Source organism: Typha latifolia, chromosome 7 (genome assembly GCF_019914945.1).
Source record: "Typha latifolia isolate L0001 chromosome 7, TyphaL0001v2, whole genome shotgun sequence".
NCBI lineage: Eukaryota > Viridiplantae > Streptophyta > Magnoliopsida > Poales > Typhaceae > Typha > Typha latifolia.
This window is the reverse complement of record NC_133092.1, coordinates 13,394,795-13,419,168: the sequence shown is the minus strand read 5'-3', so window position 1 is coordinate 13,419,168 and position 24,374 is coordinate 13,394,795. Positions and strand designations below refer to the sequence as shown.

The 24,374-nt window shown below is 36.4% G+C and overlaps 1 protein-coding gene across 1 annotated transcript; it reads left to right on the top strand.

The window, feature by feature from the left end:
- The first annotated feature begins 4,579 nt into the window (after positions 1–4,579).
- Positions 4,580–24,368, top strand: LOC140791862 (calpain-type cysteine protease ADL1). Its single transcript, XM_073142551.1, has 32 exons — positions 4,580–4,717; positions 5,124–5,304; positions 5,958–6,208; positions 7,489–7,671; positions 7,797–7,932; positions 8,123–8,253; positions 8,339–8,453; positions 8,550–9,588; positions 9,709–9,819; positions 11,178–11,236; positions 12,372–12,534; positions 14,415–14,688; positions 14,814–14,964; positions 15,050–15,161; positions 15,263–15,428; positions 15,529–15,599; positions 15,748–15,839; positions 15,985–16,147; positions 16,628–16,699; positions 17,418–17,795; positions 17,898–18,013; positions 18,132–18,429; positions 19,050–19,369; positions 19,529–19,880; positions 20,523–20,843; positions 20,956–21,060; positions 21,168–21,296; positions 22,224–22,604; positions 22,701–22,838; positions 22,965–23,201; positions 23,287–23,724; positions 23,889–24,368. The coding sequence occupies exons 2-31, from the start codon at positions 5,177–5,179 to the stop codon at positions 23,590–23,592; spliced, it is 6,498 nt and encodes a 2,165-aa protein (XP_072998652.1). The 5' UTR covers positions 4,580–4,717; positions 5,124–5,176; the 3' UTR covers positions 23,593–23,724; positions 23,889–24,368.
- The last annotated feature ends 6 nt before the right edge of the window (positions 24,369–24,374 follow it).

Sequence of the window (24,374 nt, the reverse complement as noted above, 5' to 3'; positions counted from 1 at the left end):
AATAAAACTTTATTTCTATATCTCTGCTTTCTAGCATAGTATTCAAATACATGCCGCGGATTTATATGATGCTTTATGTCGGCATATTTCCATTTCCAGAGTTGAGATAGAAATTGTGATGCTCTTTTTAATACAAGTGTAAACATATTTCCGTTCCATTGGTTTGTATTTTAAGTACTCAATTGAGAAGATCTTGATTGTGTTTTTTCCCTCATCATTCCAATCATGTCTCTTCCATAGTAGGTTGATTAATTTTTTTAAAAATTATGTTAAAATTTGGAGAATAGCAATAGATTGGTCAAAAACTCTATTAAAAAAAAATTAATCATTAATCAAATGATGTAGCTTTTAAGTTTCTTTTATAATGTTGAGTTCTTTTGACCAAAATAGACTCATATTTTTAATTTTTTTTTATCGAAATGGACTGTTCTTATTTACCTTAACAAAAATATTGAACTAGCATTTTTATTGCAAGATAATTTTTTAAAAAAATTATTAAAAGATTTAAGTTAAAAAATTTTATATACATAAAATGTTAAATAGATTAATATTTTAGGACAAGACAAAAATGTTGAACAGTTCTTTAATTTTTATTAGGACTATATTGAATTAAAACCCATTTGTTAAATAAGTTCAAGTGTGGTCAAAAACTCTTGCAAGTGGTTTAGAAGTACATACAACTAGCAGTAGGAGTAAAATTGTGAGATTGGATACTGCAGAGGTTTCACGGGCTTAGTTCGTACAAGTGGTAACTTGGATTTGAAGGGAAGAAAGTGCATAGCCAACTAGGCATCAATCATGGTAGTATTTTTGAACTTTTTCCAACCCTAGGGAGGTGGGACCTCTTCCTTCTGTTTTATATGCACCTTTTTTTTTCTTTGTTTTCTCGTGATAAAAGTTTGTATATGCAGATTAATATTTTTCATTATTATTATTATTATTTTGTTTGGATATGCGCCCATATTTTAGTTTGCTGAATCAAGCGTAACGAGACATTTTTGCCTAGAACTACAAAGAGATGCGTTCACTTAACGAGGGCTTCCTCTGCTCTGATTCACCTCTCCGGTAGTACGGAGAACACAATTAATTTCTCTTTTCTTTGAGGAGGATAATCATACCTAAACTTTCTAAGCTATTGATCAATTTAATTAGAGTATTCTTACATCATTAGTTTAGGTAAAAAAACCGCCTTAATACCCTTAATTGTTGGTTTCATATTTTTGTTAAATTGTTAATGAATAATATTTGGAATTTTGATAGTCGCCGTATTCTTACTTAGAGAAAACAAAACGATAACCGTCGCAAGGGTGAGAGATATAAGTGGTTATTAGCAATTTTAATTACAAATATGTCAACAAAAGAACATCAATCATTTTTAGCACCTAAAATGGCCTACAAATTTCTGGCTACCTTACTAGGAACCATGGATCTTAGATCTAGTATTCCTAACCTAACAAAAAGATTGACATAATTCTTATGAAATGTGGTCCATTGTCTATGGTCCCCTCCTCCAATGTAATAATCTTTTTTTTTTTATCATAGAGACAACAAGGGGCTTTTATAATTTAATTATATTAAGTTTTTTTATTTACAATAATCAACTCTAATATGTGCACTTTATTATAATAAAATATGCATGCTAAATCGGAAAACAAAATGTAATTAATTTCTTAGTGGTAAACTTGATTAGATGTGAAAATAATAAAAAGATGTTTGGTCACATAATTAGATTAGGGGTGCAATTAAGGAATCCCTAAACTCAAAGCAAATAAGACCTAATTAATTTTTAGTTGTACAAAGTGGATAATAACTTTATGTGCCCTTTGTGGTTGGGCATATGAGCATATGATTCATCACATGAAACATCTTATAAACTTTCTCACCTAACCACTCTGTGATGTGTGTCTAGATGCATAGTTAGGTGGCTGCCAAGGGTTTTGATGAAGGTGTACTTGACCACCTACCTAGGATGATATGCTCATCTACTAGATCTCCCACAATGTACTAATTTGGGTTTGATTTGTGATCTAATTCTATCAAATTTAAAGCCCTTAATGTGTTGGGTCCTGCCAAAATCAAAGTAATCATATCAGATTGTAAAAATATATATTGATTTATTTTCTACGGCCTTGTTTAGTTTAAGACTAAGCCCCGAATTCAATTAATTAGTCTTATAAAAAGTTAATTATTAAATCAATTTAGAAGTTCATAAACTCAAAGCAAACATAGCCTAGCATGATTGACTAAATCAAAGTAATCACATCAAATTGTGAAAATATACTTTAATTTGTTCATAGTGCAAGTTTGACTTGGCAACTAACAAAATTGGGTGTTATTATTATGCTTCTAACCCTTTAGTAAAGTGTAGAAAAAAATGATATATATATATATATGACCTAATTCCACCACTTTGAAAGTCCTAATATCTTTAAAGCTGAATCAAAAGAATCGAATCAGATTGTAGAAATATATATTTAACTTATTTTCTAGTGCAAGTGTGACTTTGACAACTAACAAGTCCAATTTTTCAAAATTGGGTATTTTAACTCCTTTGTTAAAGTATATCCTCAAGCAATCAAAAGTGATGCTTCCTATTAGCTAATAGTGTCAACTTCCAATGGTGGTCCATTCTCTTATTATGGCCCATCAAAACCATTGGGCAGTATACTAGCTTTGGAAGTCATCTCACATTAGGGTTTAGGTTTCTTTGGAAGATATTGGACTAGGTGTCTGCCTGGATTTGAGCTTTTGATTCAAAGAATACATAACATGGGAAGGTTCATGATAGCCCTACATTAAGATGACATCCATAATTATGCAAGCACTAGAAAAACCTTAGTGGGACCTCTCAATCTCTTCTTTTTAATGGGCTTTTTTTTGGGCTTTGGGCTGGAATTATCCAATGTAAATCCTTTGCTTTGTTTAAGGATTACGGTTTAGAATGGGTTCGAGACTCGGATATCATCTTTAAGATCCGATTTGTGTAAGTGACATTTTACCCCTGTGTAGTTAGATCTAAATTTACTTCACCCGTCTATAGTGTCATTTTACCTCTTTGTGGTCTATAATGAAATATAACCGTTATTTTTTCTTTCATATTTGATTAAATACAAGTTGAATTTGAACATAATCAATGAAAATAAAGTTGTAAGCTTTTCAATGTATCTAAAATAATATTGATTAGGTTTTAAATAATAAAAATACGATGAAAATATATATTTGTTTAATAATTTTGATATATCTTTGTCATATGATATCCGATCAATATTATTTTATCTCTAATCATCCCTCTATAGTTTTGTTTGTGTCAATTTAGTCCTAATCACATATAGTGTAGTAGGTAGAATATAATTTCTCCAACTTTTTATTTCCATATTCATCTCAACTCCGTATCTTAATTTGTATCCGAGTTTAACATAACCTCTTTGATTTAAAGATTCTTAAAAAAACTCTTGCTATTTTGCATGAGATTGAAATTATCCTTGCATTCTAAAACTGCTAATTAATTAGGTGACTCACTAACTAATGAAGGACTTAAAGAAGAAGAGTAGGAAAAAAAAACAAATAATGAATTGGTTGCTATGATTTGGAGAAGATTAATGATAAAATCAATATTTGATTATGAATTAATTTTTTTTTAAACATGAAAGAACTAAATTGATCCCAAAGATTAAGGTGTTATAATTTCAACAATCTTTTGACATTCTTTTATCACATTCACACCCCCTCATGTATAGCATGTACATACACTAATAAAATTCTCCTCCACACCTCATCTTGTCTTATTATGTGAATAGGAATCAATTAGTCCAAAAGCTTAGAAGGTATTGTTGATCTATCAACCATCCATAATATGTATCACACCTTGACATAGACTATAAAGACTATGCTCAGTACACACCACCAGATGATTAGAGTTTCTTGAATGGATTCAGCAGTCATTATGGATCCCATTAATCTAAATCTCTAGTGTATCAGAGTTAAGACTTATTATTTGTTCAACATATGACATCTTATTGAGACTAAAAGAAGGAAAACATAGATTAATAAAATTTATATGATCATTTCCTACCAATATGTATCCTCATTTATATAGTTTTATCCGAACTTTTGAGGTAAATTTATTTACCTAGATGATCAATTTTCTAAACTTATTACCTTAAAATGTTGAATTGTTCGATATTTTATCTTTGTGAGCGTCCCGTAGAAATACATATAAATATAAGAACATGTAAAAAAAAATGAGAAGAGTGAAAAAATTAATATTCCTCTTTAGTTTATCTAATTGCAATACTTACTTATTTTTAATACGAATAAGACTTCATATGAGATTAATTAAGCGTTGGAAAATAATAAAATAGAAACTCTGTTAATATTAAATTGAGGAGATAAATTATTTGGATAAATAAATTTATAAGGAGGCTGAATTTAGTGAAGTAAATATCATTTTGTCGACAAGGTTAATTTGAGCCAAGTAAAGAAAGGATCCAAGATAGAGAAAGAGATTTGAGCTTTTGTTTATCTTTTTTTTTAGTCCTCTTCTTTATTCGTTTTTAGTCAGCATATAGAAGTTGACAAACGTCACACTCTTTTCTTTTCCCACTGACTCCTCTCTCTCTCTCTCTCTCTCTCGTTCTCTCTATAGCCGTCTCCTTCCCCTTTCTTCTTGATTTCTAGGGTTTCAGAGGTGAAGCAATCGAGGCCTAAGAGCTCAAAGGTACGACCTTTCGCCCTTCTTCTCCGTCTGTCTGCGGCTCTGTCTCTCTGTGCGTAGCCCATTTTAGGGTTTCTCGGAAAGATCAGGATCTCGGTGAGGCTTCTGGCGCCCGAGCTTCTTATGCTAGATCTGCACACAAGGAGGGCCCTTGGATGTGGTTTTTGGGATTTCTTTGAGGAGAATATAGGGTACAGTGAACGAAATGTGGCGTCTTGGGTGCTCCGGATTGGGGGGAACAGTTGAAATTGCGGGTTTTGGGCTCTGGATTTTTGTGGGTATCTCAAAAATGGGCTCCCATGTTATCTGGGCACCGGATATTTCTTGATTTTAGATGGTTTTGTTTGCCTTCCCTCTTTTTGGGGGTAAAAGTTTGATTTTTTTTTTTTTTTTGGGTGTTCTTTTGTAGGTTTCTGGTGCTGTTCCCATGGTTTGAGGTTGAATCAGTGGGAGGCAGGAGGAATGGAAGGGGACGAGCACCATCGGGTAGTTCTTGCGTGCAGTATCTGCGGCGCCCTTTTCTCCATCCTGAGTCCTCTCAGTGTTTGGATTCTATGGGCTGTTAATTGGCGGCCATGGAGGATATTTAGGTAGGTAGCGTTGTGTTAATTACATCTTAGCAGGGTTATCTTGTTAAAGTTTTGGTGCATCACTCGTTTTATTGGTAATGATCGGTTATGGTTTGGTCCAGCATTTAACTTACATCCCTTTTATTGTGATTATATTATAAAGTATTAATTTATAGTGGAATAGGAGACATTCACATTTTCTTCTAAACATATCTTTGTTCTTTTTGGTTTCAACTATAAAAAGGAACTGGATTTGGTTAACAACATGATCCCCTGATGAATGTTCTTCTTCTAAGTACTCCAGTAGCCACCCTTGCTTTATGTTCTTTAGTTGGCAGTCTCACACCAACTTTTTTCTAGTTTATGTCATGTTATTATAAGCGGCTGCTCTGATGCATTAGATTCTAATTATTTGAATTTTGATTCTGTATAATGACTTGGTAACAACGCTTTTCAAATGGAAACCAACGGCATTTGTTCTACTTAATTACATGTGCTTTTCTTTGACTTCCATGTATTGGTATTTGTTTTGGATATATCTCTTATGGGAGCAGATTTTTTGCCTGTTCTTTTGGATATCTATTTCATGTGACACGAAACTATTGTTTGTCGAACTTGATTTTTTTTTGTTTCCATTAAGTTCTTATCACATATTTCCTTTTTTTATGATTCAGTTGGATATATGCAAGAAAATGGCCGGAAATTGTACAAGGACCGCAGTTAAGTGCAATATGCAGTTTTCTATGTTTGTTTGCATGGGTGATTGTCCTTTCGCCTATTGCAGTTCTTATAGCCTGGGGAAGCATTCTTATTGCACTTTTGGACAAGAATATAATTGGGTTAGCTGTAATGATGGCTGGCGTGGCTCTGTTACTGGCTTTCTATTCTATAATGCTTTGGTGGAGGACACAATGGCAAAGCTCGAGTAAGTATATCCCTTCTTTTAATTAGATATATCAACTTTTTTTAAAAAATTTCCAGACATCTTAAAGGATATTAATCAAATCCCGTGTTTTCGAGTTTTTCTGCTTTGTTATGTTAATCTTGTAATATCATTAACCTTTTTGGTTGCATCTTTTATTTGTCTTAATTTTATGGAACTTTGATTTTCATTGCTCATTGTGGATAGTTCACAAATAGTGTGCGATAATGGTTTTTATCCTTCTACAAAGGCCTATTTTTGGATGAGGATTCTAATTCTGACAAGAAAGCTCTATTGTTCCGTTGTACTGCTCGGAGCCAAAAAGACGGAAAAGAGCGGTTGAATGGGGAAGGAAAAGAACGGGGGAGGAGTACAACTAAGCTAAAGTGAGAGGGAGACAACGGTGGACAATGGCACTGATATGCTGGGTGGCTATAGCCATGCCATTAGTTTCTCCTCTGAGTACCAAAAATGAAACATCAAATTTTCAGTTTTCAATTTTTCTCACTCTACAGAATGCCACATCTTGGTATCTTTTCACTGGTGTGAATGATGGTATTAGATGATGATACTTGTGAGCTGTGACACCTCTGTCCTTCTGGCCTAATATTAGAGAAAATGGACATAGCTCTGCCCTCTCTTGTTAGTATCGTCTGCACTAGTTATTTAGTTTTATATTGGCAATTTTAATATTATAGGGTACTCGCTATTATCTAATGTGAACTGATGTACTGATATTTCACTATGTACTTGACCATTTTCTCTGTAGTCTACTTATCCATTATGCTTCCTTAATGCTCGCATGTACTTAGGGCCTCTAGATTTGTGATTATTACCATTACTAAGTTAGCTATATAGATTGGTAATTGTAATTTAGATGTACATAATTCTTTTAAGTCTTACAATCGTCGAAGACTTGCCTAATGTTGTGCCTTCATGAGATCTCAAACTTAAATCATCCACTTCACTAAAACCTCATGATAGTAAGCATCAAGAACTGTTGTGAAATCTATGCATGCTAATTCTGCCTCTTAGTCACTTACCTTCTTGGGATGCCACTCAGACTGATTACTTGTGCAGTAACCATTGCAGGAAGAGTATCTAAGTGGCTTCATATCATGAAAATATTGTTGTTATAATTATACGGAGACATATATGATTTTTAGAGGAACCATGTACTGAATTTTCTTTTGCAAAATATTTTACTTATCTTGTTGTATTGAGCTTATTGTTTTTATTAATGCTTTTCTTGCTTCACTAATTAGTTTCGATCCTTACTGCAGGGGCAGTTGCTTATCTTCTTCTCCTGGCAGTTGCTCTACTTTGTGCATACGAGCTTTGTGCTGTTTATGTTACAACAGGCGCAACTGCCTCTGAGCGTTATTCATCATCTGGATTTTTCTTTGGTCTCTCTGTGATAGCATTAGCTATCAACATGCTCTTTATTTGCAAGATGGTCTTTAATGGTATTTGCTTTTATTATCCACTTTACTAGATGGAATCTTAATTTTCATTTCCTAGTGCCACGTTATTGCAGGGGAGGATTGGAAACTACCACTACTTAATGTGCTTTTTTTCATTTATGTTTCAGGAACTGGATTTGATGTTGATGAATATGTGCGGAGGTCATATAAATTTGCATATTCAGACTGTATTGAAGTGGGTCCTGTTGCCTGCTTACCTGATCCTCCAGATCCAAATGAGTTATATATGAGAAAATCCCATAGGCAAGTGGATGCTGTACATCTCTTCCCTTCAGTTTTTTTTTTCTTCGCATTAAAAAATTCTTGTAACCTGTCTACTATATTCCTTGAGGTTTTACTTACGTCTCTCATGGAACCTTTTAAGTTTGCTTGGTTCCCTTTTTTTCATTCTTTAATCACTACTCCTGCCATTTAATTATGATTTCTGGTGCAGGGCCTTACATCAGGGACTTCTCTACCTTGGTTCAGTGCTAGTACTTGTTATGTACTCTATTTTGTATGGTTTGACCTCAAAAGAAGCACATTGGTTAGGGGCAATAACATCATTTACTGTTACTATTCTTGGTAATTATCGTGGGCATCTTTTGCTTAATCATTTTACTTCTAAATATTCATCTCTTGAGACTACCCTCTGTCTCACTTTTTGCAGACTGGAACATTGGGTCATGTTTATTTGGGTTTAAGATACTTAAAAGTCGAGTTGCAGCGCTATCTGTGGCCGGAATATCCAGGATTTTTCTGATATGCTTTGGAGTGCACTACTGGTTTATATACACCTTCATATTAACTTGAATATATTCAGAAACATCTCACTTTAGTAACTTCCATGCTGATATATACTTTGAACTATTTCACATCAGGTACCTTGGACATTGCATTAGTTATGCATTTGTTGCATCTGTGCTGTTAGCTGCTGCAGTATCACGTCGCATGTCTGTTTCAAGTCCTTCAGTTGCAAGGAGAGATGCTTTAAGAAGTACAGTAATAAGATTGCGAGAAGCATTTCGGAGGAAAGGGCAAAGTGGTTCATCAAGCTCGTCCGAAGGTTGTGGTTCGAGTGTGAAACGTACTAGCAGTAGTGTTGAAGCAGGTCAACATGGCAATGCTATTGATGCTATGTGCAGAAGTAACTCACACTGTGTGAGTGATGGTATTAACTGGAACAATGTGCTTTTTGGTCGTTCCAATAGTTGCCAAGAAGGCGTTAGCGGTGACAAGAATGTCGACAGTGCACGGGCAAGTTTAGTGTTCCGTAGCAATTCATGCCGTTCTGTTGTTCAGGAGTCTGAAATGGTCGTAACATCTGATGATAGGCATTTGGATGTGAGCACTTCACATGTCATTTGTACGAGCAGTGGTTTGGAAAGTCAAGGTTGTGAGTCAAGTGGATCAGGTGGTAATTCAACTAATCAGCAACTGCTGGACTTGAATTTAGCTGCTGTTTTCCAGGATAGACTGAATGATCCGAGGATCATATCTATGTTAAAAAGAAAAGTTGGGCAACAAGATCACGAGTTGGTTAATCTACTTCAAGATAAAGGTCTCGATCCAAATTTTGCATTCATGTTGCAAGAGAAGGGTTTGGATCCTAGGATTTTAGCATTGCTGCAGAGAAGCAGTTTAGATGCAGATAGAGATCATCAAGGGGCTACAGATGTTGCTGCCACTGATTCAGATAGAATGGATACCAATATTCCGAATCAAATATCTCTGTCAGAAGAACTTAGACGCCAAGGGTTGGAAAAATGGTTGAATCTTTCTAGGCTTATATTATATCAGATAGCCGGCACCCCAGAACGTGCTTGGGTCCTTTTTAGTTTACTTTTCATCATAGAGACTGTAATTGTGGCTATTTTTCGTCCAAAACCAGTTAAAGTGATCAATGCAACACATGAGCAGGTGAAACCAATTGTATTTGATATCTTTAAAACTAGTATTTGAAATTGAATGACAAACTTTTCAAATGAACAAAAAATATATTTGCTCTTACCTACTCTCTTTTGTTTTTGGAATTTGCAGTTTGAATTTGGTTTCTCTGTACTTCTTTTGTCCCCTGTTGTCTGTTCCATTATGGCATTCCTGTGGTCTCTCCGTGCAGAAGAAATGGCCATGACATCCAGACCCCGCAAGGTGATCTCCACAATCTTGAAAACTCTTTGATATGATACATAAATAATTCTTATGTTTTAGTATTTTCTTTTTTGAAAAAGTATGTTTTGTATTGACTATGTCTTTCATACTGCTTTATTTGAAGGTAGAACACTCTTTAAAATTTTCATTCTTTCATTTACATTTTAGTATGGCCTACAGAGTGATGATGCTCTAATAACAGATGGCATGTACTTAAACCTTGAAAAAGTCAAAACAGTTGACTTATAAAGATGCACCTTATGGTCATTGAACTGAAAATGCCTATTTATTTTGAAAGAAAATTGAAAAAAAGAAACAGTGTCTTTCACTGGAAACGTGATTAATAGGATAAGTCTTTTAGTTTGAGCCTCTAGTAGATATCTTCTTGTTTGTATTTATGTCTATTTAGTTCGAACTTCTAGAAGATGTTTTGCATAAACCTTATATCGGGTATCATTGTTAGTAAATTTTCATTAAATGCTTAAATGTTAGTTCTTGCTTATCAGCGGATACAGAATTCTCATGTATTATGATAATATTATTCAATTTATCCAATTTTACTCTTTTGTTCTCAGAGTGTCCGCCATATTTTGACATCAATAATGAAGCTGTGAAACTCTAATTGTTATACTGCTCTACACACAATTACATACATATATATTATATTCTTGTATATGAGTTTGCATTTCATCTTACAACATCTTGCACATTGGGCAACTTTTCCTTGTTTGAATCTTTTGGGACTATAATTGTGATTCTACTTCTTTCTGGCTTCTAAAAGAGAGCATATTGGTGCGCACTGCACATGGCCTTGCCAAAATGTGTAGTCTAGGGTGGGCAAGATTTGCAAAGTTTCATTACTTAATAGGTTGTTTCCATTACTGCTTTGATGCAAGAGGCAAACCTTAATTTCACACCAAGTCAATATGGATGTAGATAGCATATTATGAAATGGTACAATGATGAATGGCAAAGAGAAGATGGTTTGGAAACTTGTTGTCTTAGTCTAAGTGGAGGAAAAAGGACCTTTTGCAAGTCTGAGCAGTTTCTCTTTGATACCCATATTCTGTAGCCAAGAGGAAGAAGAAACTTGTTAAAGTTTATGGTATTGATGAATTTAATATAAGCGGTACTGTGGCAAGCCAACAAGTGAGAAACTTTACTATAGGCCCCTAAAGGGCCTCAATTGTCCTGAAATCTTCTGTAGTTCATGTTTATTCTTGCTGGCTGAATTTTGTGTTATGTGTGCTTGCTTCATCATAAAATACACAAGCCAGTGTACTTATAGTTGCTATACATATTGCATGTAATTGGTTTGTCATATTCTCATGTATCTGACTTGACTTTATGCTTTTCAGTACGGTTTCATCGCATGGCTTTTGAGTACTTGTGTTGGTTTGCTTCTATCTTTCCTAAGGTATGATATCTTCTTACATTCATACTACAGATTTTGGTTACCTTTCATTATTCTTTGAAGAAAACAATTTTTTTAATAAAAGAAATAAACAGAAGTTGCTCCATGTACATTGTCTACCAAAATCTAACTCTAGCATGATTTTCAGTAGTTTCTTCCCTTACATAATTTTGAAAGACACTGTGTTGTCTTTGGTAAGAGTTCTGACTGTAAGGGTGTGACCTGGTTGCTTTGCAGAATGGTATGATATTGTAGTCAATGAAAATTTTAAATTTGAAGGAAGATTTGAAGCAATAGTAGAAAAGAAAAGAACAACATTCATGCCACAAAGGGAATAATCTCTCAACTAGGTCTATCATTCATGTTTCCAACAGCCACTTCTATTATCCTGAGATCCAATATATCAAATTATTCTCTGGTATCTTATCTTAGTCCATTTCCTTTTATGCAACTTTCAGTCTCTGAAAACACATTCAGAACACACATTTTTGCCGGTAACCAGACAAAACAATTGTTGGGGCAATAATTCTTCATTGGCTACTCTCCTTAACGGTTTTAAGTTAAAAGATGATCATTAAGTGTTTGAAACTTAAACGCTAGAATTTCTAGTTAATTCATGGCGCAATGAAGTACTGGAATACTGTTTTATGTCTTCTCAAAGGTCCTTACTCTGGTCAAGAAGTCTAGGTCCTTAATCTGGTCAAGAAGTCTAGGATTTTGTTACTTTGTACATCCATAAATGTATTTGGAGAACGGAATTGATGCGTTAAAGGTACAATAAGGTTGCAGTAGATGTGAGTTCTCTTATCTTCTGAAAATGTATAGGATCAACTTCCAAGAGAAGAATTCTGAAATTTCTCTCTAACTGTTTTCCAGAAATTATGTGGCAAAATGTAAGCATCTTTTGGTCCTCTTTCTTTCTGAACAAGCATCATTTGTTGTGCTGGTATTATGCGTAAATCAAAAGCTCTGTTAGTAGAGATATGTTGTATGCACACTGTTTATTTGCATTAGTAAATTGAACAAGTGTTCACTCGTTGGCCATATATATATTTATGTGCATTAGTAATATCTGTACTAATCTTGTCACTTTTTTGCATGTCATCTGCCTCTATGTATGAACCATATGATCGTGTAGCAAATCATCAGTTATACTGGGTTTGGCTTTGGTAGTCCCACTTATGGTGGTCTGCCTTTCTTTTGCCATTCCGATATGGGTTTGTAATGGCTACCGCTTCTGGGTTTCACCGGGGGAGCTTGAAAGTCATGGAAACATTCAGCAAACTCCTGGGATAAAGGAGGTAACACTTTAAATTTGAACTCCTTTGATCTTCTCTATTATTGAAATTCAGGCATTATAAACAATAATTGTATCAATAAGCATCCTTAATCAGAATGTCCATCTATATGCCATATCCCCTCCCACACCGCCGCATGGCATTTCCTTCTTACAGTCTGATAAATGCAGGGTGTGCTTCTTTCATTGACTTTGTTTTCTGTTTTTAGCACTCTTTTTTCCTGTGGTGGCACCCAACTTTATTTTATCATTAAGATGTATGAAGAAGGGGTCGTTGTGATCGTCTTTCTTGACAAAAGGAAGTGTATTGCCATACAAGTGCCCTTGTCATCAAATGTGCTCTGCTGTTGGACCTTGCTGCTGTCTAGGTTTTGCGTTAGGACTCTTTAATTGAACTCAATGATATTGTTTTGCTGATTTAAGCAGCTTGAAATGCATTTGAGCTCTACTAGATCTGTGATTGTAAAAGGATTGCCATATATCAGTGGAAAATTATTAAATATATGATAAGCACTTGAAAGAGGATCCACTGGAAAAGAGGGTTATACCTATATACTCAGTAGGACGAGGAATGTACATTGTGGTAAAGTATTTCTTCCACTTAGTAGATGACAAAGAAAATAGGGAGCTCTGATGTCAGGTGTATTGAGCAGAAGGGAGGGGATATATATGGGAGTAAAATAAGATAAGTGAGTTATCTTGGGTCGTGCCACATTGCTTGCCAATCGGCACACTTTGGTTGCTGGCCGTCACAGTGTACTCTCCTTGACTGCTCTTCAGTAAGGCACAATTGATATCAATAAAAGAGAAAGAAGTTTATGGTAAAACTCTCCAACTCCTCTCTAGTACAAGTAGCTACAGGTTTAATACCAAACTAGGATTGTGCCACTGGTGGCAGCCCAAACCTGAATGGATATGAGAATCAACCTTCATAAAAACGAATTGAATCCCTTAAATGCTCTGATGTCTTGAAAGAGTGCATTTAAGACTTTAACTCAGTCCCATGGATAGTCATGTTAGTCAGCATGTGGCTAGTCGAACCGCACTACATCAAAAGGAAGTGTTCAACCTTGGCCTCTGGAGGTTATCTGCCACCCTGATTTACACTTCAGTGATGGTCTGCTGAAAGTGGAACACCCTGCAGGGTGGATCGTGCAGGTGGCTGCCACCATCATTATATTCCTTGATTAGATCATTCGATATCCATCTAGAACTATAGTAGAAACTTCTGACCCTTATTAGAGTGCATCATTTAAGAAAAAAAGGAAAACAAGGGCAAGGGGATCCTTAAACATCAATGAACCTGAGGGGTTGGCAGGTTCTTTCCAAAATTACTTTGTAATAACTCTTTTCCAGTATTGAATAGAATTTGCACACAACGGTATCAGAAAAGGCAAGATTACAACGAGTGGAACTTTTGACAACTACTTTTACGTTTCTTGTTAAAGTGTCGTTGAGAAAAATTGTGTTTCTATGAACCAATTTTCTAGTTTGTTTTAGTTGTCTGAATATATTGATCGGATTTATGGTAAGAGAAGAATTTTGTATTCTCTATTTCATGTAATATCTACAAACTTCTAATGTATAGGTGATGTTTGTTATTTCAACTTGTATTTTCTGTATCGTGTAGAGTTAAACTTTGCCCTCTCAATCTTGCTATTGCTGATGCTGAGATGTCTTGCCATTATCTGATTAGCTTATGTTTTGTTTCCCTGTGTGAGGAACTGGATTCCTTTTCTCCATTTAAGATTTTATGTATGTTTTTTAGGTCATCGTCTGATTACCAGGATGAAATAAATATATATGATGTTCTGTGACGCCAATGCAAGTTTTTAAATGCCAAATTTTATCTTGTATTGATGTATGTTCCTGTGTTTTTATCAGCGGATTCTCCTTGCTCTCAGCATGTTAGTATTTGCTGGATCAGTTATTGCTCTTGGTGCAATAGTATCAGCAAAACCTTTAGATGATTTAGGCTACAGGGGATGGAACGGTGATAATAAGAGCTCCTACTCTCCTTATGCATCATCCATGTATCTTGGCTGGGCATTAACTTCAGCAATTGCTTTGCTGTTTACTGCTGTGTTGCCCATTGTGGCATGGTTTAATACATATCGGTTTTCACTCTCATCAGCTATATGTGTTGCTCTCTTTGCTAGTAAGTCCTACTTGAACTCTTCTGCGAGTTTTCAATAAAATGATTCTAGTCCCCTATGAAGCAGATGTACTTTTTATGAAATGTCATAATGAATAACTTTATTATATCTTGGTTCTATGCTGCAGTTGTTCTTGTTTCTTTTTGCGGCGCATCATATTGGGGTGTAGTGAATTCTCGAGAGGACAAAGTTCCACTGAAGGCCGACTTTCTTGCTGCTTTACTTCCCTTGATCTGCATTCCTGCAATTTTCTCTCTCTTTACTGGGTTATATAAATGGTTAGCAAGGGACTCTTCTTTTGAAAAATCTACATATAAGTTGCATTCGTGGCTCTGTTAATATGTCATATGATATTGTTTACAGGAAAGATGATGACTGGAAACTCTCTCATGGAGTTTTCGTCTTTGTTGGCATTGGCATTGTGCTATTGTTTGGTGCAATTTCTGCAATTATAACTATTGTTAGACCTTGGACTGTAAGTGACCCGTAAACATTACTATCTTAGTATAGCTTTCATTAATGCATGTTCTGGTCCTAGAATTGACATAATAATGTCCGTTTATCAATTTTTGACAGGTTGGTGTGGCATTTCTCTTGGTTATTCTCCTTCTGGTGTTTGCCATCTGTGTTATTCACTACTGGGCTTCAAATAATTTCTATTTGACGAGAGCTCAAATGTTACTAGTTTCCTTTCTTGCTTTTCTTCTTGCCTTGGCTGCATTTCTATTGGGCCTATTTGAAGGTGGCTACTTCTTTTCTAAACTAGCTAACTCTCTCCATCCTATTCTAAACTAAATTTTAATGTTTTATATATTCATATTCAAAATTAAAAATGGTTGCAGGCAAACCCTTTTTTGGTGCATCAGTAGGGTACTTTTCATTTCTCTTTCTTCTGGCAGGAAGGGCATTGACTGTAAGTTATACTTATTGTCAAGAACCAAAGGAATATAATTTCTTTAGCTAGATCATCTTGTTGCCTTACAGTCTTATTGTCGTCACGCTGTTGTTCTTTGATGATCTGTGTCACCATCATGTGATGAAGAAAGTTTTCTGTCTCTCAGGTGCTTCTTTCACCACCTATTGTTGTGTATTCTCCGAGGGTTTTGCCAGTATATGTGTACGATGCTCATGCAGACTGTGCAAAAAATGTCAGGTATTGTTAGTGAAACCCTCTGCCTTTGTGTGCATGGTTTTTGTGCATGACTCGTGAATTTGATATGGTCATAATGTTCCTTTTTCCTATTGCATTTCTTCTTATGTTTTCGGAGGATAAACTGTGATATTATTCTTTTTGACAGTCATGCTTTTCTGGTTCTCTATGGGATTGCTTTGGCTACTGAGGGATGGGGTGTCATTGCCAGTCTAAAAATTTACCCTCCTTTTGCTGGAACTGCTGTGTCTGCCATTACTCTGGTTGTTGCCTTTAGTTTTGCTGTTTCTCGCCCATGCTTGACATTAAAGGTTGGTTCATTGTCAACTGTGGTAATTCTTAATGAGATAATTATGTGTTTTTTTTCAAATAACCACCAACATTTTGAGTTTTTGACCGTCTTGCAAAAGCCACCTCCATTGTGTATTTACAAATCAACTTCATTTTTAAGGTGTACTTCAAAGAACCACCACTGTTTAACTATAATACCCTTCTCACTTTTTCAACCTTGCGCTTGGACTCGGATTGTAACAGTCCTGTCCAGATGAGGTTTTGAAACTTGCATGTTGAGACTGATGTAAAATGAAGTACATTCACTGCGAGGCTGATAGTTGCAAATAGACCTGTAAAAGGAAGAGTTGCAAATATGTAAAATGGAGAAACGTTTTTCACAGTAAATATAAAATTTTGGGTGGTTATTGCAAAGAAAAAAACCTAATTCTATATTTTTCTACTTGGGACTGCAACTGTCTATCTTGTCTTGATTTTTCTATGTATTTTTGTCATGTCAGATGATGGAAGATGCTGTTCACTTCCTCAGCAAGGATACTGTTGTCCAAGCAATTTCTCGGTCTGCCACCAAGGTCTGTTCATTGTCTAATATGGATTATCTAAAGGCACCATTTGATCAACTTTATCAAGCTATGTTTTTGCTACCCTTATCGGTTGTGTTCACTTCTACGACATTGAGAAATTGAGATAATCCACTTGATATAGTATTGACTTGTAGGTTACCACTGTTCTTGTAAACAATGTCTAGATTGTTGCTGTATTTGAAAATGAGTTATTTTCTTTTTCGTATGTGTAATTGAATCTCTTCTGCTGCTTTATTAATTACTCATTGGATCTTTCATGTTATATTGTTAAATTTAAGAACTAGTATGATCGTATTTGAGATTAATGATTTGCAAGATAATTCTACTTTATAATTAGTTAACTAGATTAGCAAGTATGGACCCAAATCATGCTGCTTTGCCTACTTTGTTTTAACTGTGTATTGTACAGGTAAGCATTACGTTTGTTAGGATGAGTGAATGCCTTAAACATAAAAGGTGTGCATTGCTCTAAAACGTAGGAATTACACATAAAATGAGCACACTACAAAACCCAAAGTCACCCTTGTTTGCAAGCAAAATGGACTTTGATCCATGTTTGCCAATGTGCTTATAAACTGGAATCATCTTCAAATTATTCCAAAATTGTTGGGCACCTGGTGAACTTTGTTTTTTTTTTTAACATTTTGTATATCTTAATGCCACTTGTACACAATTGTTGTATTAATTAAATTTTCTTATAATCTAGACAAGGAATGCTTTATCCGGAACCTACTCGGCCCCTCAGAGGTCTGCAAGTTCAGCTGCTCTTTTAATAGGAGATCCTGTTGTCACACGTGATAGGGCTGGAAATTTTGTACTTCCTAGAGCTGATGTCTTGAAGCTGAGAGACCGTTTGAGAAATGAAGAAATTGCTGCAGGTTCCTTTCTTCGCAGACTTGGGACTGGTTTTGCATGCCATCACGAGGCCTCAAGGGATTTAGATTACAGGAGAAAAATGTGTGCACATGCACGTATTCTAGCCTTAGAAGAGGCAATTGACACTGAATGGGTCTATATGTGGGACAAGTTTGGTGGTTATTTGCTTCTTTTGCTTGGTTTGACTGCTAAAGCTGAACAAATACAAGTAATTAGAACTTTTATTATTCGTCAGATCCAATTTTCTCTTCTACTTTACTACAGTTTATTGATATTGATATTTTTGTGTGCTGCTTTTATTTGATGTCAGGACGAAGTCCGCCTTAGACTTTTTCTTGACAGTATAGGCCTTTCTGATTTAAGTGCCAAAGAAATCAAGAAATGGATGCCTGAGGACCGCAGGCAATTTGAGTTAATTCAGGAAAGGTGAGTTTTGTTTCCCTAATTCTTTAAAGTTTAAATAGTTATTCATGGTTTGTGTGTGAAAGATACTCATCATCTTCTATTGTGTCTACATTGTGGAAACTATTATGTATTTCTATAGTTACATAAGGGAGAAAGAAATGGAAGAGGAGATCTTGATGCAGAGGCGGGAAGAGGAAGGGAAAGGAAAAGAAAGAAGAAAAGCACTTTTGGAGAAAGAGGAGCGTAAATGGAAGGAGATAGAAACCTCTTTATTATCCTCTATACCAGATGCAGGAAACAGGGAGGCTGCAGCTATGGCAGCTGCCGTACGAGCTGTTGGGGGTGATTCTGCTTTAGGTGACTCTTTTGCAAGGGAGCAGGTTTCTAGTATCGCTCGTCGTATACGTACTGCCCAATTGGCTCGTCGAGCTGAGCAGGTTTGTTTTACACCATCTTTTTTCTGCTTTCATGAGCTTGCATATATTATTTGTCAAGATCAAAAGGCCATATATGATAACAGTATTGAAATGATAAGAGAGCTTCATTACCAGGAAAATACTAGTGATAGCTGTGAGAAAGAAAGTTGAGAACTACTATTAGTGAAGGAAAGTCTTGGTTGAAAACCAAGTCTGCTAGAGCTATGTAAATCTTAATTTGTAGAAGGCACATATATCAAGCATAATTATGGAGTCAAAACAGTTGGAAACTATTTACTGTACATGTCATAGTGCAAACATGAACTTCACTAATTAAACATCTAGGTTGATGCCTGAGGTCCTGATGTACAAAACGTTTTCAATTCAGAGGTGCATTATTAAAGACATCTGGTCATATTAGACGTATGCTTTGTGATTCTGGTTTTTATTTATGGAGGGCATATTGAAAATCTCAAACTCGAGAAATTGCCTGTAAGATGTAATACATTTGCATCTTTAATATTCATTAAAATACTCCTCCAACTTGTTCAAATATTTTAATGCTTAAATGTGTGATTATTATTATTTTATTTAGTCTTACATTTAAACTTTCTAAATCCATTAGCATGGCTTTTTAACAGACCGGCATTCTTGGCGCTGTGTGCATACTTGATGATGAACCTAGGGCTACAGGCAAACATTGTGGAGAGATCGATCCCTGCCTTTGTCAAAGTTTGAAAGCTAGCTTCTCCATTGCTGTCATGATTCAACCGGAGTCTGGTCCAGTTTGTCTTTTAGGAACTGAATTTCAAAAGAAGGTCTGTTGGGAAATCCTCGTGGCAGGTTCAGAGCAAGGTATTGAGGCTGGCCAGGTTGGTCTCCGGTTAGTCACTAAAAATGACAGGCTAACAACTGTTGCTAAAGAATGGAGTATAGGTTCTTCATGCATTGCAGATGGAAGGTACTTGATTTCATGAGAATTTTTATGCTGGTCATTGGTTTCAAAATTCTAGTTGCTACAGTCCTTATTAACTGTGATTGCGAATCAACCAACACACCATCAGTGGTTGTCCTTTTCTGATCCTCCTTGAAATTCTTATGATTTCCAACTGATTTGCAGGTGGCATATTGTCACTGTTACTATCGATGCTGACTTAGGTGAGGCAACTTCCTTCATAGATGGAAGCTTCGATGGTTATCATAATGGGTTACCTCTCCAAAGGAGTAATGGCATTTGGGAACGTGGAACTGATGTATGGGTTGGTACTAGGCCACCAACAGATTTGGATGCATTTGGCAGGTCAGACAGTGAAGGTGCTGACTTCAAAATGCAAATAATGGATGCTTTCCTATGGGGACGATGTCTGACAGAAGATGAGATCGCCACATTTCATACTTCTACAAGTGTGGGTGAGTATGGCTTTATTGATCTCCATGAAGATGGCTGGCACATTGGCGATTCCCCTTCAAGGGTATGTTGTCAATATCCTTATGAGTTAGCTTAGCTTCTTGGTTTCATTCTTGCTTTTCCTGGATAAGTGGTATGTAGCCTGTATAAACATAAGGCAACACTCGTGGTGGCCCAAATATTTTGGAAGAGCCTTCGTCTTGTTATCTTGCTAGTCACTAGTAAATATGGCACGTGTTATGCCAACACTTGGTAAGCTTGGGTGTGCTATCCATATAATGCCAGTTTAATTGACATATTTTGCATGGTTTAGCATGCTGAGGTGCAGAACTTCCACTCCAATTCAATTTAATGAAGCTAAACAAAAGATTTTCCTTAATAATACTTTGTTGAGTAGTATACATTAACATTAAGAGATATACATTTAAAGAACTCTTTAACTTATTTCTGTTGTTAAGCTAGGTTGCAGTGCTTCCACAGGCAAGCATGATGAATCTTTGAATAAGGAAACACTTAACTAAAGAAAATTAACTAAATTCTTTTCATTTTCCTTTTCATTATGTAAGAATTGTTGCATAGACCACGTCTGATATCCCAATTTAGAAATTTAGTTGTTTATTTTGTGGCATGCAAAATCACATTGAGTATCAGAGATATCAAATATGTAAATATGTTTTTTCATTGGTATCCCTCTTTTGACTTTCAGATGGATGACTGGGAGAGTGAAGTAGCAGATGTTGAGTTGTACGATAGGGAGGATGTCGACTGGGATGGGCAATACTCAAGTGGGAGGAAAAGAAGGTCAGGACGCGAAGGAGTAGCACTTGATATAGATTCCTTTACTAGAAAATTGAGGAAATCTAGGTTTGAAACACAAGAGGAAATCAATCGGCGTATGCTATCTGTGGAAAGGGCTGTCAAGGAAGCTCTTTTGGCAAGAGGGGAAATACATTTCACTGACCATGAGTTCCCTCCTAATGATAGGTCTTTATATCTGGATCCAGGAAATCCCCCTTCAAAACTGCAGGCATGAACTATGTGTTTTGTTAACTTTTTTAATCAGTAATTTGCTATCAAACATTAACATGGCAATATAAAGTTTATCTCCAATTCACGGTTACTCCCATTTGCCACTATAGGTTGTTTCTGAATGGATGAGGCCGACTGACATAGTGAAAGAGAGCTGTCTAGGCTCTAGACCCTGTTTATTTTCTGGGTCTGTAAATTCTTCGGATGTTTGCCAGGTATACTGTGTGTTTCTGTTGTAGCTTCATTGAAATTATATAATGTTCTTTCACCATAAACTTTGAAAGTTTCCGCATTTCAAACTCTAATATGAACTCGTTTGCAGGGAAGGTTAGGTGACTGCTGGTTCCTAAGTGCAGTTGCCGTTTTAACTGAAGTGTCCCGCATTTCAGAGGTTATAATAACACCGGATTTCAATGAGGAGGGAATTTACACAGTTCGCTTTTGTATTCAGGTATGTCAAGTTGCAATTTGAAAATGAATTTGCAGATTTGAGACATTTCAAAGTAACCTACTCCTTAAACGCAAGAAGCTGATGTTGGAACTTGTAAACCCGGAGTTATAAGGTTTCCTGCATTTATGCTGTAATTATCATGGTATTTCTAGAATCTAGATGACTGATATACATTGCTCTCTTTGTTTCATTGAGATTCACCTCATGTCCACCATTTCATTGATCATGCTTCCTCCAGTACCCATTCTAGCAAAAAATTAGTTCTCCTGTAATCTTCTGATGATTATGGCTCTAGTTGTGAGACTAGGCTGTGCTTGGCGATAGTTTTTATTTTTTATTTTTGAGAAAGGTTGTATCACGTCGTAGAGTTGGATGCAATTCTTGATGAAGTTTATTCACTTTTCCTGAAGGAAAAATTACGAAACCCTGCTCATGACCCATGATGAAGGCATATGATTGCTAATACAAATTCTGGTACAGTGCACTAATTGGATATTTGAACTTGTGTAGTTGCAAGAAAAGAGAATAATAATTATTAATTAGTACCATCTAAAGGAACTAATTGACCTTCCATTGTTTTCCCACGGAACATGTCTGCAGAAAATGGATACATAATTGGTTATTACATTAATTTTGTGTGTGTTGCTGATCTTGCGAAGGAAGTGCTGTAATTTGCATATCAGAATGTCATAGATGGGTATACAGTGCCTATTGGTCCTCTCCTTTTTCCTATGGCTCATATTTTGTTATCTGTCCATGGAAATGAATGAAGTTGTATAGTTTGAACTTTGAAGTCTCTTTGCCATAATAGCTGACTAGGTCATACCTTTGGTGTAGAATGTAGACTAGTATTTCATGATATTTATTTCTTCAGTTATTCGTCATGCATGTGGTACTCCTGTTGGAAACCTCATTTGCTTCTTGTAGGGTGAGTGGGTCCCAGTTGTTGTTGATGATTGGATTCCTTGCGAGTCTCCGGGGAAACCTGCATTTGCTACCAGTAGGAAACCGAACGAGCTCTGGGTATCTGTCTTGGAGAAAGCTTATGCCAAACTTCATGGCTCTTATGAGGCGTTAGAAGGTGGGCTTGTACAAGATGCACTTGTAGATCTCACGGGAGGTGCTGGGGAAGAGATCGACATGAGGAGTGCTCAAGCACAGATTGATCTGGCAAGCGGAAGATTATGGTCTCAATTGTTGCATTTTAAGAGAGAAGGTTTTCTGCTTGGTGCTGGGAGTCCATCAGGCTCTGATGTACATATTTCATCCAGTGGCATTGTACAAGGCCATGCTTACTCGATACTGCAGGTAACCATGACGTCAATCCCTCTCCATTATTTCTCTGAAAAAAAAGAGAAACAATTTCAGTACCTTTATCTTGTCTGGTTAATATTGTTGATTCAGGTGAGAGAAGTAGATGGTCACAGGCTTGTTCAGATTCGAAATCCATGGGCAAATGAAGTTGAGTGGAATGGTCCTTGGTCTGACTCTTCACCTGAATGGACTGATCGAATGAAACATAAGCTCAAGCATGTGCCTCAGGTATTTCTTCTATAGTGATGAAGAATGCTTGATAAGTGATGCAGTTCTGTTGGTCATGGTTATTTAGTGTCGGTCTATCTTATTGAATTTCCTCGGCATCTAATTGGACGATTTCTCATTTACCAGTCAAAGGATGGGATATTCTGGATGTCTTGGCAAGACTTTCAGATCCATTTTCGCTCCATATATGTCTGTCGTGTCTACCCACCTGAGATGCGTTACTCCATCAATGGTCAATGGAGAGGGTATAGTGCTGGTGGTTGTCAAGACTACGACTCGTGGCATCAAAATCCACAGTACAGGCTTAGAGTAACAGGCCCTGAGGCTTCATTCCCTATTCATGTGTTTATCACCCTAACACAGGTACATGTTAAACAAATGATTTGTCTATCTCTAGTGCTTTTTGGAAAGCTTGGTCTAATGGCACTTTTAAACACACTTTTATCAGGGGGTGAGTTTCTCCAGGAAGACGAGTGGTTTCAGGAACTATCAATCTAGTCATGATTCGTCAATGTTCTACATTGGAATGAGAATACTCAAGACCCACGGTCGTCGTGCTGCATACAATATTTACTTGCATGAATCAGTTGGGGGAACAGATTATGTCAACTCAAGAGAGATATCATGTGAATTAGTGTTGGAGCCATATCCAAAGGGATACACTATAGTGCCAACAACAATCCAACCTGGAGAAGAAGCACCATTTGTGTTGTCTGTTTTTACAAAAGCATCAATAACATTAGAGGCCATATAAGGCAGAAGGCTACATAATGCATGGTCAAGCTCATCGAAGCAGCCATTTTGCAACTCAAAGGCTGCTGCATGGCTCGGGATTGCGGGGGGTCCGAGGGGTGCACCACAAAGTGCTAAAGCACATATATTTATGGTATGGATTCCCTTTATCTTTGCTGGATCAGTTCTCTTTTAGGACTAGATGTTCTCACTGGCCATAGTCGGTTCCAATGCCTGCTTCATATCATAGTCTGACAAAGAACAACTTTCTTAAAAAATTTCATTGTTAGTAATTTCTTCTCCTTGTCTCTTTTGCAGAGTATCATAATGTCTATCATAATACAGCAACGGCTGTGCTCTTCTTCCACCAGAGGACCAACATTCGTCGATCAAGGATCTTACTCGAAGCACACAGCGCACTTCTCAAACATGATACTTGCATATAAGGTGTTGTGATGCTTAGAGTATTCCGAACAGCTCTGGAGGTGTGCTTGACCCCAGCTTCCGGCGGGCATTATCTATGGCTGAGCATGTAAATAGCGGCGGCGGCGGCAACCGAGGATTTCAAAGAAAGCGGGCCCCACCCAAGTACAGGTTTTGTTTATTGACATATGTACAGGAAATAGGAATGTAACAGGTAGACAAAAAGGAAATGCAGAGATGAAGTGGGGGAAAGTATTTTGATCATTTTTTAGGTGACCACAAGTAATTTTTTGTTACAGGTTATGGTTTTTCCTTCAGTTTCTAATGTTAAACCTTTTCTTTTGGCAATGCATTAAGTGGGTGCCATGTTGTTCACCTCCT

What these genes read in the sequence shown, in the direction of transcription:
- LOC140791862 (XM_073142551.1), top strand. Translation starts at nt 5,177, where the DNA reads ATGGAAGGGGACGAGCACCATCGGGTAGTTCTTGCGTGCAGTATCTGC. An exon ending in CGGCCATGGAGGATATTTAG is followed by an intron (nt 5,305 to 5,957) that starts GTAGGTAGCGTT and finishes TTTATGATTCAG; the next exon opens with TTGGATATATGCAAGAAAAT. An exon ending in GACTGTGCAAAAAATGTCAG is followed by an intron (nt 15,840 to 15,984) that starts GTATTGTTAGTG and finishes TCTTTTTGACAG; the next exon opens with TCATGCTTTTCTGGTTCTCT.